At 39.9% G+C, this 18090-nt stretch overlaps 1 protein-coding gene and 1 long non-coding RNA gene across 2 annotated transcripts; one reads left to right on the forward strand and one right to left on the reverse strand.

Annotated features, from left to right (window-relative positions):
- Positions 1 to 362: 362 nt before the first annotated feature.
- On the reverse strand, positions 363 to 17824 carry grhl2b (grainyhead-like transcription factor 2b). Its single transcript, XM_074612909.1, has 16 exons — positions 17663 to 17824; positions 15198 to 15387; positions 14533 to 14600; positions 13411 to 13789; positions 12397 to 12467; positions 12029 to 12185; positions 10484 to 10595; positions 7805 to 7899; positions 5379 to 5537; positions 4585 to 4642; positions 4196 to 4335; positions 3125 to 3162; positions 2866 to 2957; positions 1542 to 1627; positions 1391 to 1455; positions 363 to 1305 (listed from the first exon to the last, which is right to left on the reverse strand). Exons 1-16 carry the CDS (start codon positions 17680 to 17682, stop codon positions 1191 to 1193), a joined length of 1845 nt encoding a protein of 614 aa, XP_074469010.1. The 5' UTR covers positions 17683 to 17824; the 3' UTR covers positions 363 to 1190.
- Positions 10914 to 14638, forward strand: LOC141754085 (uncharacterized). Its single transcript, XR_012590559.1, has 3 exons — positions 10914 to 11045; positions 14203 to 14318; positions 14555 to 14638. It is a non-coding gene; the product is annotated as an uncharacterized LOC141754085 (long non-coding RNA).
- Positions 17825 to 18090: the final 266 nt, after the last annotated feature.

The following is an 18090-nucleotide window of genomic DNA, read 5'->3' on the forward strand; positions in this document are numbered from 1 at the left end:
ACCATCTCTAGGGCTTACAGAGAATGGTCCGAACAAGAGAACATATCCATTGAGCGCCAGTTGTGTGGACGGAAATGCCTTGTTGATGTCAGAGGTCAGAGGAGAATGGGCAGAGTGGTTGGAGATGATAGAAAGGCAACAGCAACTCAAATAACCACTCGTTACAACCAAGGTATGCAGAATACCATCTCTAAACGCACAACACGTCCAACCTTGAAGCAGATGGGCTACAGCAGCAGAAGACCACCCGGTACTAGCAACGTGTACCTAATAAAGTGGCGTGTATGTCAGCACTTAGCTGAAAGAAACCTGTCCCCTAGAGGCTCACTTTCAGTCTTGTTCTACCAAAAAATGACATCCCTATGTTTAAACTTTTTATTAATTTTTCAATACAGCCAAGCACACGAGGCCAAGTGCCATTTGTCACCCGCCAGACGTCGTTTTACAGTATTTATCATTTGTCATTACCATCTCATGTTATGTCCTACCAATAAACACTTTGGCTATTTGTTGAAATGTAAATAGGAACGTGGCTGAAAAATAGAGACACATTGAAAAAAAAGTCCTTGAGGGTGACTATAAATAAAGTCACTGAAATGTAAAGTACTTTGAAATTCTTGGATAAATTGCTAAAGAAATGCAAAACATTTGTCATTAATAAATAATAACACAACTAACAAAAACAAAGGATGGCATGCAAAGAAGCTAAGTTAATATTAGGACCAACTAATTCAAGCTACACACAGTAGGCTACATCAGGCATTTCATGAGGCTACTCCTGATGTGTTATTTGGCAAAAACACAAGACTGTACAGAAAAGTAGAACTTTTTTTTTTATACAATAAAAAATGTTCAGCAAAAGTGGAGGACATGGATCCGTACTCCATCACCTCACAACGTAGAGGATGAGTAGGTACAAGGAGGAAGAGCCAGTTCATTAAAAATCCTATAATGTCCTCTTGTTTGTCGTCATCCTCCTGCACGGTAAATACGACTTTGCTTCATAGTGTAACAGTGTCAGAGAGGGATCGGGTGTGTCGACGTTGACCTCAGAGTGTCGGACTAACGCCACCAACTGTCTCCAATACTGTCAGTCAGCTTATCAACCAATCAATAGCAGCCTCGCAGATTTCAGCCAACCAGCAGTCGGCGTCTCTTCCGTCTCAACCTGCGGCCCTTCGAGTCGGCTGTCAGATCTCCTGCAGCGTGATCTTGTAGGCGTCCGCGTAGCTCTCGATGTTGAGGATGAAGGTGTCTTCGTTGGAGTAATGCTCAATGATGTTATCGTCCATGTTCACCAGGATCCTGACACAAAACACTTAATGTTTAATTTAATACGCTTAACAAAATGACTCCAAAATAGGCCCTGAAATTGCAATTCCTCACTCACCCTTTTTTACTTTTCTTGTACACTTTGGCTATCCTCTCTGTGGCCACGCCGTACTTCTCTGATATCTACGAAATGACAGATGAAAGCAGTTTGTAAACAGGCGCTCTGCTGCAAACAAATTGTGCCTTTGACATCACTCGGCGCCACTCACAGCATCCATCAGGCCTCTGAGCGTCGGAGACTTCAGCATCAGAGCGTCAAACACCTCGTCCGTCTCCTTTCTTACGTACAGCAGCACTGCAGAGAGAGGAAGAAGAAGAAACCTTTAACTGTTAGCTGCAGTATTAGTTTATATAATCGATACATCTGGGTTTGGAGCGTCGCCTGTATAGTACAACGATGTGATTAGGTTTCACACAGACTGTCAGAGTAATAATATTAAGTAGTATTTCATATTTTTTTCTTTAAAGTGGTCACAGACACGTTTTTTGCTTTAACTAATCATTATGAAGTAAATGTTGATCATATAATATAAAGTCTATAAAATAATGACACCATCTTCGTTTAGATTGCCTCGCTTTCACTTTGCAATTCTGTCTGCCACCAGATACGATCTCCTGGGAAGGCTTGATTTTCAGCACAAAGGAAGTGCGTCAACCATTGCTCAACCAAAGCAGGAAGAGATTAGCGTTTTTGTTTTCCCTGGTAGCTATTGGTAGCCATCCCCAGTTATCAAAGAGGATCAATGTAAGTAAATGACGGTGGAACAACCAAAGTAACTGGAGAAAAAAAAATGCAGTGTGTCCTGTGTTGTTGCTAAGTTCTGAGTTAGGGCTGCGCAATTTGATCGAAATCCCAATATGGTTTACTGCAATTTTCAAATCGCAGGAGGGACAATATTTGTTAAAGGCGAAATATGTTTCATAATACCATTTTAATTCATATATTGTGGGGCTGCATAGATTTCCTGACCTACACATAATAGTCTACAGACTTAAGAAAACATCTTTGTTTGGTACAAATCACCGGAAAAATCACGTTAATAAGTTTATCAATGAAAATGAGAATAATGATGTTAAAAATATCATTCCCTCTAATTATCGCAAACCATCTCGCAATTGCAATATCCGTCCAGATCTGGCCAGAAATAATGACAAAAACAATCCTGAGTTACCCGACTACAAAGTCTCAACATTTGAAAATCGCCAAAAAAACAATTATAGTAGAGCTCACAACTATTCATTCACAGAAACCTAAACATCAATCATTTTTAAAATCCTTTTCCTGTTTGTCATTTATCACGCAAAAATGCCAACGGTCAGTGTGTCCGGGGGTTTGATGATTTTCTTTGTTTTACATCATTCTATATTGAATATCATTGGAGTAGTTGATTGCTGTTGACAAAAAGCAATTTGAAGACATCACCTTGGGCTGTCATCATAGAAATAATCTAAATTTCCAAGACGACAACTAGGCTGATTATTTCTTGATGTCGGTTAAAAAGAGATGCAGAGGAGGAAACAGCCGTCTTGTACCTCTCTTGTGCGTCTCCTCCTTGATCTGTTTGTGAGGTGACGGACACAGATCTTCATCTGACGGCCTGAACATCCTCTTCACCAGCACACTCCTGGTGAAAACACACACAAAAACAAAGAAACATGTGTCAGGTGCCATAAACATCTGCACTGTGTTTGCATCTGTGGTTTGGTCGGTATCTGTACCTGCTTTCATTTGCATACTTTATATTTGTATGGCCTGATGTAAATAAAAAATGCTCATTTCCTGTTGACTCACCCTTCTCTCTCGATCTCCTCTGTGTTGAAGGTAAACACCTGCAAACAAAGTATTAAGCATTAATGTAAGTTTTAGGCTTTATGCACGATAAAAACACGAAGCCGATAAATTCTTCGAAGACAGGCAGTGCTGGGAGAAATACTCAAATACAACAATGTATAAATACTCCATTACAAGAAGTCCTGCATTCAAGTAAAAGTACAGAAGTATTATCAGCAAAATATACTTAAGTATTCATTCTACATAAAAACGGCCACTGTGACTGATTTATTTATATATTATATTTATGATTATTACAGACCGTTGCTATGGACGCAGTACTGATGTTGGACTCTGGCGGACCATTTTTATGTCAAATGATTGATTCTTAAGTAAGTAAAGATGTAATAAGTGGGATAATGTACAGTTAGCAGGAGCCGCATCGACCTGTCAGGGGTTTATTTCACAATAATAACCGGCTCGCTGTACATTATCCCTTACTTGGATTGTTAATACTGATGCATCAATGTGTAAGCAGCATTTTATTGTTGCAGCAGGTCGAAGTGGAGCTAGTTTGAACTACTTTATATACTGTTAAAGTTTAGTCGGGATTAATCTGATTGGTCCTGAGATGATTAACGGGACAGAAAAGAAGAAAAAAAACGTAAAACTAAATTTGTATTCTTGGGCTTTTTTTCTAATCTTTGAACTTTTGCGAACAGTTATTTAAATAAAAACATCTGAGAAGGAAATAAATATATATCATTCTTGATCTGAAAACTATATCTGTCAAATAAATGAAGGGCATTAAAAAATGCTATATTTCCCTCTGAAATACAGTTAAGTAGAAGTAGAGAGTAGCAGAAAATGGAAGTACAAGAAACTCAAAATTGCACGGCTGAGAGGTGGTCAAAACCAGAATTTTTTTTTTAAAAGTTTAGTCCTGGAGCTGAAATGCAGCCATCAGGTCATTCAGAAACCAAGATTCGGCTCCAGTTTCAGCTTTCAGCAGATGAACTCAGCTGATAGGAAACAAGTTCTTTCACTTTGTGTTTATGGAGAAGAAGAATGTGTGTCTGGGTGGCGATCTACCTGTCCGGCCCTCTGCAGGTTGCCAAAGTGAACGTCGGGGATGAAAAGTACAGGCTGAGCCTCCAAGTCGCTCATGGTCTTGAAATAAGTGGCGTCGGACTTCTTGGGAACGGTTATCACGCCTACACCTCCGTCTTTACCTGAACACCGGGGAAGAAGAAGATTTAGAAAAGAGCAGGTGGATTTTTCTCCAGCAAAATGAAACACGCAAATTAATACCTTGTAGTCACAATTATTATTATTATAAAAGCAGGAGAGGGCGATGTAATCGCAGTGGTTTCATGTAATCACGAGGGTGTTTAGACCTCTCCGGTCCTCGAATCCTGGATCTATAATTTCCCCTGATTTTTTGATTTTACAAACAAAATGATTTTTCATGCAACTCAAACCTTTTGACTTCTTGCGGAACAGTTTTCTCTCCTCGTCCCTTATTTTCCTCTCTGCTCCCTGAGAAAAACAACAGATGAAAATATATTGAACACATCAGATTGTGGAAATGATTTAAGCCTCCTTTAAACTGACAAAATGAGTGACCACTACATTGTTTCTGCATTTACATGGGGTGTGTGTGTAGTCTATATATGTCCAGGTGTATCTGAAGGCTCACTGTGCAGGTGAGACCACTAGAGGGAGGACTGATGTCATGATTTAACTCCCTTCTCTCCACCTAATGGTGCCGTCAAACACACTGTGACACATCTACAACATATACTGCAGCATTTTCACTTGATGGTAAAGATCCCGACAGCTCAACATTACAGGTAAGGAACACAAACTCTATAAATTCCCATTATTGTCATATAGATTGAGACAAGTATGAAAAAAACCATTACTACTTATTTACTAGCAAATTCATATTCAAATGTCAGGTTTAGAGCTTTTTTACTCATAAAAATTGATCAGGACACAAGCTTCATATAAGAGCAGCTTTAACATCTCTATGAACGCAACTGTAGTTTACCTTTTCTGTCCTGTGTGCTGCTTTTATTTGTCATAAATGTTAGGAAGCTGAACATCTTTTCGTTTTTGACTGATGGTCGAATAAAACAATCCATTTCAATGCACCACCTTGAGCTAAGACTATACAAATGTCACCCTTTAATGGACATTGATTTACTGACAAAATGATGACATTTTTCCAGGCAGCATCCTCATAACTGATGAAGAGGCGGCGATTTCTCACCTTGTCACAGAAGACCTTGATTTGTGAGTAGGCCCTGTGCAGCGGCTTGTTGCTGCGGTTGTTGTAGCTGTACGTGTCAATCTGGATCATCAGAGGAAGACCCTTCACCCCCTTCTGAGAGGAGAAGTCCGTACTCAGACAGTTGACTGTGATGAAGATCTGCCGGGGGACACAACGGAGGGAGGGGGAAGAGGGGTTTGCATACTTCAATTTAAACTTTAAAGTTTATTTTTTTCTTCAGCTATTTTCTTTAGAGGGATGTTTTCCTTCTTTTGTACACAATGTACCCCATCAAAACATCCACCGCAACAACAAAAAATTTTGACAAGTGCAAATAGAAGCTGGTCCTTGAACGGCGTGGCCCTGAACACAAAATAAAAAACGGCATCTATGTGGAGATTGTTCTACTTATGTGTGGTTCAAGATACAATTTTTAAAACATGAGTGGGTACTCCCGCTCAGAGACACATGCTGTATCCTTTAAAGACTGTATTTCAAATACTTTTTTTCTGACAAAGCCTAATGTTCAAATTCAAAATGTCTACAGTTACACAAACAAAATTCCTTTCACCACTGTTGTGTTTGTTTTTGCACGAGAAGTTCCATATATCTCAAAATCCCTGTAGATTGAAATCAAAACTACATGTAACGGCATGGTGACATAGCTCACCGGATTAGTGAGAGGCTGTTACATACCGGTGTTGTATCTCTGCATCTGTTTCTGTATTCATTTACAGTTTCCTATGTATTCAAACCTTGAGAGTTACAACTGTGAACTAAATCACAGTTATACGCTCTGGGGTTCCTTTTTTACAAACATATACCCTGATGAAGGCCTTGTGACTGAAACCTTGACTTTGTCATTAAATACTGAAATCAACACGGATGTGCAGAGTCTTCTTCATATATATATATAGTATATATCATATTTGATTTTGCTCCTTGCTCTCCTCATTGCTGACACCTCTCAACTGTATGCTATGAAAAAATAAGGGCAAGAATAACTAAAAGAAAACTGCACTGTGAGCTTCTTCTTCAAGATATACATGAAGCACAGAACTTGCTCTGGTGTAGTTGTACTTTATATCACGTTATGTGCACTTCACTGAGAAAAAACCCCCATTTAATTTATTATTCATTGAGCTTTTCCTTCCTTGTTTATTGTCATCCCTGAAAATCAGATACTCTTATTTACTTAAAGGAGCAGTGTGTAGGATTTGGCGACATCTAGTAGTGAGGTTGCAGATTGCAACCAACTGAAACTTCTCCCGTGTGCCAAGCGTGTAGAAGAGCTACGGTGGCCGACACGAAAACGTGAAAGGCTCTCCCTAGAGCCAGTGTTTGGTTTGTCTGTTCTGGGCTACTGTAGAAACATGGCAGACTCCGTGGAGAGGACCCGCTCTCTATGTAGATATAAACGGCTCATTCTAAGGTAACAAAAGCACAACGATTCTTATTTTCAGGTGATTATACACTAAAGAAAACATACAACAAATTATATTCCATTTCTGCCAATAGATCCCCCTAAATGTTACACACTGTTCCTTTAAATAACTCATCAAGTAGTGTCCTACTTTCCCTGAGACATAAACCAGGCACTTAAAACACCTAAATTTAAACTTGATTGTAGGAATTGATGAAGACATTTATAATAATTCTTTCACTTCCTTTTTAGACCTACAACAGTAGAGGCATGCTCAATAAACTAGCTGGGCATTACACCTGTTCCTGCAAATACATTCAGCCTCACTAGTCACACAGATGAAGAGACAGAGAGAAACAGAGTCAATATTGGCCCAGAGAAGTGTGCTTGGATTTCCACCAGCAACGTCTTTGTCCGCAGGCTGCTATTACAATGAACGAGCCCCATAACACACACACACAGACTGACTCACACACACATAGTCGGTCGCATTCACACAGAAATGAGGGCAAAACAAACAACAGAGGGTGGGGACAGGGATTGGTGTGTGTTGGCCCTTGGGGGCCTCTGGAGTTAAACAGTGACCGAGCTCCATTTAAGGAGTGGCCACAAAGGAGTGGGCTTCACAAAGAAGACAAAGCAAAAGTACACAACGCTGCCCATCATCTTTATCTCGGACAGCGGGGAACGCAAAAGAACTGCTTTATGCTTTCAATTCCTGTATTAAAGCAACATTTTAATGATTTAATTCACCGTTCTTTAAGTGAGTGTTTGTGATGTCTACAGGTGAAGTGCTTGCATCACAGTTAATTTGTCGAGCGAGTGCATTTGTTTGCCAACACCTGAATCAGCACAAAAAACCTGTCCTGCTGCTTTTTTTTTTTTACGTCTACAACACACCTCCAGCAAGAGTAAATATAGTAGACCGGTGTCTCGGAAAATTACAGTGACATTGACGTCCTGCAAAAAAGAAAAAGAAGACTGTAATATTTGTGTTTTGTACCTTGGCCTCTTCATTCACGTCCCAGGTGAAGGAGATGGCGTTGTAGGCGATTTCTTCGATGTTGCCGATTGTGTTGAAGCTCTCCTTATAATCCGCTGTGAGGACAAAAAGAGGGATTGGTTTATTTCTGCAGCCACAACCTTTCAAATATAACTTCATACTCAAACGTATTCTGAGTCTACAAAGTTTTACTTTGCCGATATCTGCTGTTTAAAAAAACTAACCAAACATCATATCTCCTCTCCACACACAGCGTAGATTGGTCAATAAATGACACAATGCAGATAGCTATTGTTTTTTAAGATAAGCAATCAAATGGCACGCTTCAATTTTAGAAGATAAAACCTTATCTGCTTGAGCAAACAAACTCTCAAAAGGCTTCAAAGGCAGCGGGAGGAAACACAGGAGGCTATCTGGCTCTGAGAGCCGTATTAAAAGCCAGTCAGGGGAGCGCATCGGCTGGCTATTGTTGACCTGTGTGACCACAAAGTGGAGGGACTTTAAATGTGAGGCGTTGAGTACACTGGTATGTTGTGGAAAAGGCTCATATGTAAAGATTTAGTAGGAACAAATAGGCTTGGAGCTGGTAGGAAAGAGGGCGTGTATTGAGAGAACTAGCACATATTGTGTTTCAGCCACAGTATAAAATCTGTGTGTAAAATGATGATTTGGGCTGAACGTCTTTTGAGAAGCAGCTCATCCTACAACAATGCTGGTCTGCTGGTCACATCTCAGAGCTCCCCCCCCCCCCCTCTGCTTCAGTGACCTCCGACCTCCTCCATCATCTTCAGCAGGTGCACAGAGCAGCGGGACAGGTAGCAACATGCCTATCTGCCAGCATCCCCCGTTAAATAAACCCCATTCAAATGATCCATTCTGTGACGCGGCCCAGGGGCATGATGACCCCCCCTTCAAACCCTCCACCGCTATTCAAATCAGCTCTCTGGACAGCATCACGTTACAGGCTGCATCCAGCTACAGGCCGACCTGGCTCTGAGGAGCAGGGTGGAGGGGTCTGTCATTTGACCTACTGAGCTGTTTGACTGCAGATTCCCCACTTTGATGCACAGTCATGCACTCACATGTATAAATTAGAGCTGAAACGATTAGTCAATTAATCGATTTGTAATTCGTAAAAGAAAAGAAATTGGCAGAAACCTATTATTCGATGAAGTGAGAAAGTAATTCATGAATACATAAACTATCAGGTTAGTGTTTTATTTTAGCATTTTAAGCATGTTAAATGGTTTCTCAGCATCCTCGTTTGTACTCAATCTTGGGGAACTGTGTTTGTACATGTTGAAAGCGTGTGTGCAGATAGGTATCTGTGTGTACATGACGAAAAAGTAGGCTACTTCAGCCCTGTGGGTCGAACTGTAGATGCACATTATCTATCTGTGGCTCGTACACACAAACAAACACAGACTTATTACACTGGCAAATGCCAAACAGCGTGCCAAAGGGACTCGTGGTGAAAAAGATAACACACTTCCTCTTAAGATTATCTTGCTGAACAAAACGTGTAAGTATCACAGATGTTTGTTTGCCATAGAGTTTATTTCTGTTATAATCCAAAACCCAATGGAAAAATCCCATCGGCTTTTTGTCGAGGGAACCCAGAGCGATGCTAACTTCCTGTTTGACCTACAAAAATGCATCATCCCTGCAGCACTCTATTCCCTTTTACTACAAAGCGATGTCTGTTTGTGACCCATGTCTATCAAAGAGTGATTTTCCCTGCTCTGAAAAAGCTTTACAGTTTAAGTATTCAACTTAATTTTGTGCAGGTGAATTTAGTCTTTATCTTATTTCCTACCAGTAACCATCTCACAACGGCTTAAATCTATCTTGTGACACCCAGCTACTGGCAGATATAAAGATACGTGTGAAGTGTAGGCTGATTACGATTTGTCTTGGTTCACGTAAATATAGGAATTAAGATGAAGATCTAATTGGGCAAGAAAATACTTTCAACAGACCAAAACAGGCCAAGGTAACAGTGCGGCTAGCATTCCTCTCCCTGTCCCAACAAGCTGTGTATAGATGTGTGTGTGTCTCCCATCCACCCCATGTTTCCCACATACCTCTGAATCTCTACCTGGTTAGCAGGCCCAAGCTTGTCAAACGCAAACCGCCTACAAGCTTCTCACACACACACACATACTCATTCAACAAGGCGTAAAAATGCACGGTTCAAATTCAAAACCGTAAAAAAACGCCGGCAGACAAAAGGTCAAACGTTTTAAGATACAAATATAATTCGAGGCTTCAGATCGACAGCGTACACTCGTGGGAAATGCAGCCAGAGAGAGAACGTTTTTCCATCACATCAGTGTTTTTGCTCAATCTCTCAGGCAATGTCGAGGAGATTAGAGGATTATGTTGTGTGTCTCAGCAACACCTAGACATTAAGAGATTCAGGTGTGTGTGTGTGTTAGTGGGGCAGCCCAGCCTCCTGTCTGATGATGGTGGGCAGCTCCACAGCCTCAGGCAGACAGCTAGGTGGGGGCTTGTTTGCTCTCAGTTTGGTCATGCCTTGTTTATTACCTAAGTGCATTCCAGCTTTTGCAATACATAAATCATGTCATTGTCTTTCGGCCCGTGTGTTTTGATTCATTCAAGAATTTGCTGTCATTCACATACAAACACAGAGAAGAAGGAGTAAGGAGCAAGTCTTACCGATGTCTAAGACTCTCTGTTTGGCCGTGTGCTGCCGAGAGTGCCAGTACTTCCAGTACTTCAGCTGCTCGTCCCGGTTCTTGTCCTCACTGAACACCACCATGATCACGCTCTGAGACGGACAAAAGGCCAAATGATGGTCAAGTTTTAGATGATTCAGCTGAACCAGTGCCTGCATTTGGGGTTGTAACCTCACAGGATAGCATAAAATCCAATCAGATCATTGTCTCCTGTGACTTCTTTAAAGGATAATTCATAATAATAGCATTGTCTTTTTCTGCAAGACACATGAGCATCGTTTGAATCCAAATATTTGGATTCAAACTATCCATTGTAAACATAGATGACAGTTTTTCAGACGGATTTTGATCTACTGCCCTTATTGTGGTTATCCACACACATTTTTCCCGTGTAATGAAGGATTTTCTCCAATATTTTCGGGAAGCCTACACCAACTTTCATTTTAATCTCCAAATAAATGATAACTGTAGATCATCTGGCAACCTGTCTGATCGTCTGACCTCTCGCCTTTTAGGACTGCCAGATCTCAGCAATTACTCTGGTGAGTATAGTATAATAACCATTAGAAATTATGGCCCAAAACTACAAAGACATAGTTGTAATAGACCAGAAGTATCTTTTATCCTGTTGTCCTGTCAGCCACATTATTTGGAGGCATGTTTGTTTCCAGCTGAGGGATGTATGTCCAATATTCTCTCTCTTTTAGCTCCATTTTTGGTCTCTACCAACGCCTGAGGGAAATATCTGTCTCTTAAGCTGCTAAATGCTCCACTATGTTTACCAGCTAGTCACTAACTGTGTCTGTCTGCTGTTTGGTGCTGGGCAGGTAGTGTACAGAGGGTTTATAGAGCTTTTTCACTGAAAACAGCCGCCTGCTGCAAGTAAAGTTGGAAATCCAAGACAATGAGCTGAAAGATGCTAAAACGCTCTGTAGAGCTGAGAGGAACTGCAGAGTCGCCTCTCATGTTACACATAGTTATTTGACCTATTGTTATTATGAAAACAATAGATTACAGCAACTAGCATCTAGGTTTGGTCATAGGTAGACTAAAACTTAAATTACAGTACATACAAAAAAAACTTAACTTGGTGTTTTCCGTAGGTAATATTTATCAAAATAAGACTAACTGGGATCAATTAAAGGTCTTATTGATAACGTTTTTATGTCGACGAATATAAAAAAAACAAAAAACGTCCACAGAGCCTTTAAAAAGGTGCCAAAAAAAATATTATGATTGTGAATTAATCATTTAAAAAATTAATGTTTTGTTTATCTCTGTGGAAGATATCTGAGGTTTGGTTCCCACTTCTAACAAGGCTTTTGAGCCAATAGTAAAACGACGTTGGTATTTCGGGGTCGTCAGTTATGGTGGAAAAAACAGATAAATGGCTGAGATTGACGGCGAGTGCCTGGCAACAACTTGTTGTGAAGTGAATGCAATGGAAAGGGGGAGGGCGAATGCGACATCTAGTGGCTGATTTTTATCAATAGCACCTTTAATAGCAGGAAAAAATAACCCTCACCCGAACTTTGCTGATGGGGTGACGGAGGCGTTTATTGGCACTGAGTTCGTTGAGTGTCACAGCGTAGAACTGGCCTTTGTTCAGGTAGGTCATCGGTCCCTCGCCCTGCTTCTGACGTAGCGAGCGAGTGGCGTCCAGCGTGTACTGGAAGCTGTCACTGCACACACATACACACACAAACATAGAGAATGTGATTAGACATAACAAGGTGTGATGGAGGTACAACAACACACACTTTTTGCATTCCTTTTTGGATCACTTCAAGCCGGTGTTTGGAATTCAATATATGAATACTCACACTGTAACATATACGGATAATTGTGCTGTAATAACGAATAGACTGCTTGATTGTATTCTGAGCGACTTACACTCCCTCCTGGTGAAATAAGAAGTCATTGGTAGCCAGAGAGGAAGGTGTGTGGTACTTCTGTTGAGAACGCTGAAAACACACAGAAAGAGGAAATTATTTGGGCAGAATGACAAGTTAATTTAGCCCGAGAGGAACTGATTACACAATGCTGCAAATTAGAAAAACAACAACAGTATTGTTATAAACAAAGATCAGAATGACGACGAGGAGATTTCAGGCTAAACAGGGGATGAACCTTTGGACTCTCAATGAATCATATTTAAACATCTATCTGTCTTCACGTACCATTTCACAACAACCCCACCCTTGCGTGTACTGTCATCTGCATGTGATGACAGGACTGTGCTGTAATCTTTTTCTAGTGTGAGCCTGGTCATTCATTCAGCTAGATGGAGGCGATAATAGTAATGGAATAATAACAGCAAAAGAGTGAGATTTTCCAGTTGTAGAAAAAAGCGACAACTGAGTCTTTTTCTCAGAGTAAAATATCTTATTTCTGTTGACTGACGCTAAAATATCTACTTGTGATCTTACATTTTACGTTTTCTACAGTTCGACTGTAATCTGCAAGAATGAAAGGAAATACAGCATCAACAAATTAGACTCAGAAATGCAAAGAACAACAGCCATTATCAATAGTAATACGATGCTTTGGGGCAGTTGTACCCATCGTTTTGGCTTGTGTCCCCTTAAAATGAGGCATTGTGTCTCCGTATCGTGGGGTTAATATGTCTACGAGTCATGTTCAGTTAAAAGAAAGTAATTAAAAGTAGTTTAAAAATATTTTTTAAAGCCCTGAGAGGGTCAACTGGTTCAGTCTTAGCAAGAAAGGTTAGTAGAGAAAAGTCAGAAAAATAAACATGATTTTGTTTGGATGAAATCCCAATTTCAATTTAATTATCGCATGACCCCTCAGATTTATCTCGTGACCCCACCAAGTTGTGAAACCATTTTAGGGTGTATTTTTTCTTTCCTGTAATAACTCTAACATCTGTTCAGACTCTCCTCTCACCTCGTCTCTCTCCTCGTCATACGGGCTGTCCGGCGGACTGTGCTGGTCTTCTTTCCAGTACGAGTTGTGGCTGACGGTGGTCACCTCAGACGGATTCTGTTCGTAGATCACCCTCGACGCCTCTTCTCCCTCCACCCTGTAGTGAAGCCCCGCTCCCGTCATGAAGACGGGCGGGTACACCTCGGCCTTCACCGCGGCCAAAGCTGGCGAGCCTCCGTCCCCCGACGCCGCCTCGCTCGAGCCGCTGTAGTGCTCCCGTTTGGCCTCCTGGTGCTCCGTGTTCAGCGACAGGTTGACGGGAACGGACTTGAGGACCTGAACGCGGTTATCCACCGTCTCCGCCTCGCTTTGGCTGCTTGTGTTGCTCGACAATGCAGACCTGAACACAAAACACGGATGAAATAGGATTTAGGACGTATTTCTTCTTTTTGTTTTTTAATTACTTTTCATCCTTACTAAATGGATCAACTATGATTTGTATTCTAGATTAATTTTATGGTTTGGTAGGCTGTGAAAACCACTGAGCGCAGCAATGTGAAGGCCTGAATGTAAACATAATGTTTATTTAAAAGAAACCTCCACAGGACAGCTTTAATTATCTTAAGATTGGCATGTATGAAAACCTTACACCTGCTTTTATTTAAAGATTCACACTAAATCAGTGCAACAGCTGAAAGAAATGCATCCTCCCTCTTCTATTCAGAAAAAAACATCTGTAGATAAAAGGTTTTTGTTCCAAAAGGGACACATACAATCATGACATCTTTTGTATTTTCTCTTTTTTCTCTCCAGGGATCAGGAGCTTTTCACTTGCCTCAGTCCAGTCTGAGCTTCTTTCATTCAGTATCAACACTTCAAGTGAAACAAGACTCACTCGTCCGTGATATTTGCACACTTGCATACTAGAAGTAAACGTCTCATTAAACTGAAAGCGTTTCAAACTTAACTGCTAATCTTATTAACCACGGCTGTCAAATACTACAATCACTGAGCTCTGGGATTTAATTCCACACATTGCTGGGTAAAGGCCTGCCAGCAACTACATGTTAAGCATTTTTCTTTCTTTTTGTCTGTACATGTGCAACGTTGAGCAAAGGCGTCATACAACCCAAATTCACTGACCTCTTCTCCTGTTCCTCCTCAGTTTCAACGACTTTGGGAACTGGCAGAAGCCTCTTTTCTTTAGGCACCTGGAAGGAAGAAAAGAAAGGACATGAGGTCAGTGTTGGATGTCTCCGTCATTCGTCATGTTTCAGGAAACAGTAGAAAATAGTTGTTTACTTCAGGCCTCTCTACAATGTGTTTCCAGCATCAGTGCAATTAGAAATGTGCTTTAATAATAATAATCAGTGTGCTGGGAATTAATTTGTTGGCCTTCCACTGCTGTGAGTATATTAGCTGACAGTCAGTGTAATTTGGAAATGTCTATAAGTTTAAATTAATATGCTTTTAATTTTTTCGTTTATCGTATTGTTTTTTCTCTGAAGGACAAAACAGACGACAGCTCTGCTGAATCATTATAGCTGTAAAGACTTATACGAAGCATTCCTCAAGGTTTTCTGTTGGACATGCAAGAAACATCCAAATATGTTAAGCATCCAAACTTTTACAGCTCTTACTTAAAAGTCCAGGAAATCTCAGAACACTTAAAGTAAAAATTAAGTTGTAGAAAATGTCTTTGAAAACCCCATTTCCCTTTTAGTCTGACCACCACTCCAACACCCAAAACATATTCAGTTTATTATCACATTCAAGACAAAGAAAAGCAACGAATCCTCCGTCCAGACCTTGTAGTATTCGTAGAGCAGGCCCAGGGCGTTGGCGCTGTCCTCGTCCCCGTTGATGCTCATCATGGCCTTGGTGGCGGCTGTCAGGGGGTTCTCCAGGTACGACCTCCATGCCTCATCCTCGCTGGTGTAGGCCCGTCGCACCGCGGGGTAAGAGCTCTCGTTGGGGACCACCACAACCAGACGCTTACTGAAAAACATGCACAAACGTTTTAATTCAAGTGGATTAGATAAATAAATCTGCTGGTTTTAACTTCAAATATGCTAAAATGTGCTTGCTTTCTAATATTTAAAATGTTCATCTGTCATTAGACATTTTCTATACCAAATTAATGATAAAAAAATAAACATTAATAGATTCATTGATAATGAAAAATTAGTCAGTGTGTGCTTACGTGGGTTTGTCTCTCCACCCACTTAAGCCGAGATCACAGACCAGTTAAACACACAGTGTTGTCACAACATCTCTTTGAACTTTTGAAGGCTCTGAATGTGTCAACTTGCACATGTTGTACAATGAACGAACAGCGTAATGTCACACTTTCAGGGAAAGTCTTGGGAGTAGTTCTTTATAATGTTACAGTCTCATACTGGTTAATTTGTCTGCGTTTAGTTCATTCATCATTCAGTTTGTTTAATTGACATCAACAGGAAATAATGAGGAATATTCTCCACTTATAAATCTTTTGTACGTCTTTAAAAAACTCATTAACGACATGAAATTAACTAATTTGTATAATTACTGTTATGGTTCCTCTAATAGATATTAATATCCCGTCTGTCAGATCCACCTGCCAAATAAAACAAACCCGTTTGTCCCGCCTCTAATCTGTGATGTCACACTGATGCATTATAGAGAAGAGGCACCCAGGATGAAGCCGTCTGACCAATTCTACCTCATATTATCACATTTGATGTTTTCTTTTTTTTTATATTATAGCCTACAAATTCTGGTCAACATCACCATGGCAACCATCGTCTGCAGGTAGAGAACTGGCATGCAGGTATAAAAAGGCCAAAGACATCAACAGTAAGGTGATGTTTATGATTTGAACAACTCTACTCTGGTGGATCAGACTAAATATTACCACTGTAGGTCATAATAGTGGCGGGCCGCTGTTGTTGTCATGCAGGATGCTTGAAACAGCATCACTGTAGTAACACTTTTAGTTGTTTTAAATACACAATAATATTGATAATGATAGTAATAATCTAGTAATAATCAGTCATGTTTCATATTATTATAAATACAGTTATCCCACATATATAACTTTATTAAGACTATAAAAATGTAAAGCTAAATTAGTGATGCCAATTAAAATATATCAGATCATCTGTAACATTTTTCTATCAGCCAAGGCCTCCCGTGCTATTTATTACATTTAAGATAGATAGATAGATAGATAGATAGATAGATAGATAGATAGATAGATAGATAGATAGATAGACTTTATTGATCCCAAATTGGGAAATTATTGTGTTACAGCAGCAGGTCATCCAACCAATGCACAGGAACAGTACATAAAATGTACATGTCAACACTAAAGAAATATATACAAAGAATCCAAAATATAAAGAATATTGGAACACACTATAAATATACCTGACTACTACAACTACCATAAAAAAAATCTAAATTATGAATGTAGAATAACCCACTATATACATTTACAAGTGTGCAATAACATACTATATACATTAGCAAGTGTGCAAGTTGGTATTTTGTTCTTCAATAAAAAATAATTGAGATAGTAAATGTGCAAATGTAGCTGTGCAAAATTATTACAGGACTAAAGATAAGAAAATATTATGATAATATATAAGATATATAATATAACATATATTATATAATATATAATAATATATAAGATAATATATAAAATGAAGGAGAAAGCAGAAATATTTTCAAAAGCACACAAATGTAAGGTAGTAAAATGTTTTTCTGATTGTCATAGAAGTAGCTTCAGCACCAAGGTTATAATTTCTTCTTTGATGTAAATAACAAGTAGTTTCAGGAGATACACAGTATACAGGCCCCACAGGCAACAACACAAGCTGTCCTCATTCACACGCAGACCCATTGCACCGCACTATAATAGGCCTTTTCATATGAAAACATGCAATGCAATGCAAAAAGTAGAGATCAAACTCTTATTTTCAGTAAAAGACATCAAAGTGTTTAGATTAAATCCAGTCTTGCACTTTGAGGGTATTTCCCCCCTCCCATCAGTCGAAAATGGCGAATTCAGCTCTGATAAAATCCACCCTGCCAAGTTTATTTGTTTCCTCAAGTTTCATATTTGACACAAATATCCAAAAGTAATACAAAACAGAAAGTTGTTTTTTTGATCCTCTGACACAACCTAAAGCCCAAATTTTATATTTTATTTAGCAAGTAAAAAAGTAAAAGTTTTCCCTTCAAGTGTAGCTGATCAAAGATCCTCTCCACAGGCTCGATCACTTACTTGTCTGTCTCCTGTGACATATTTTGCTTCCTCTGCGATCCTTCCTGGTGAAACTGGACTTTCAAGTCGGAGCAGGTAATAGAGTGAGAGAGTTGCCAGAAGTTGAGCTACAGGTAAGTCTACTTTTCTCGCCCCGCTTCTTTTCTCCCTCCCTCTCTCTCTCTCTCTCTCTCTCTCTGTCTCTCTCTCTCTCTCTCTCTCTCTCTCTCTGTCTCTCTCTCTCTCCACCTGGCTGCAGCAGGTAAAGCAGCTTTTGTCCCCAAACAGCCAATCACTCTGCTCTGTTCAATTTGTACACAGATTGTGACTAATATACACACATCCTTCTGCCATGCATTATAATATTTACTTTGGCTTGCTTTAATGGCAGCAGGTCAACTTTGGCTCAAATTCTTTCACTGTAAAAAAACAAAACAGAATTGAAGGTG

The sequence above is a fragment of the Sebastes fasciatus genome, chromosome 17 (assembly GCF_043250625.1).
Source record: "Sebastes fasciatus isolate fSebFas1 chromosome 17, fSebFas1.pri, whole genome shotgun sequence".
In the NCBI taxonomy this organism is placed as follows: Eukaryota; Metazoa; Chordata; class Actinopteri; order Perciformes; family Sebastidae; genus Sebastes; species Sebastes fasciatus.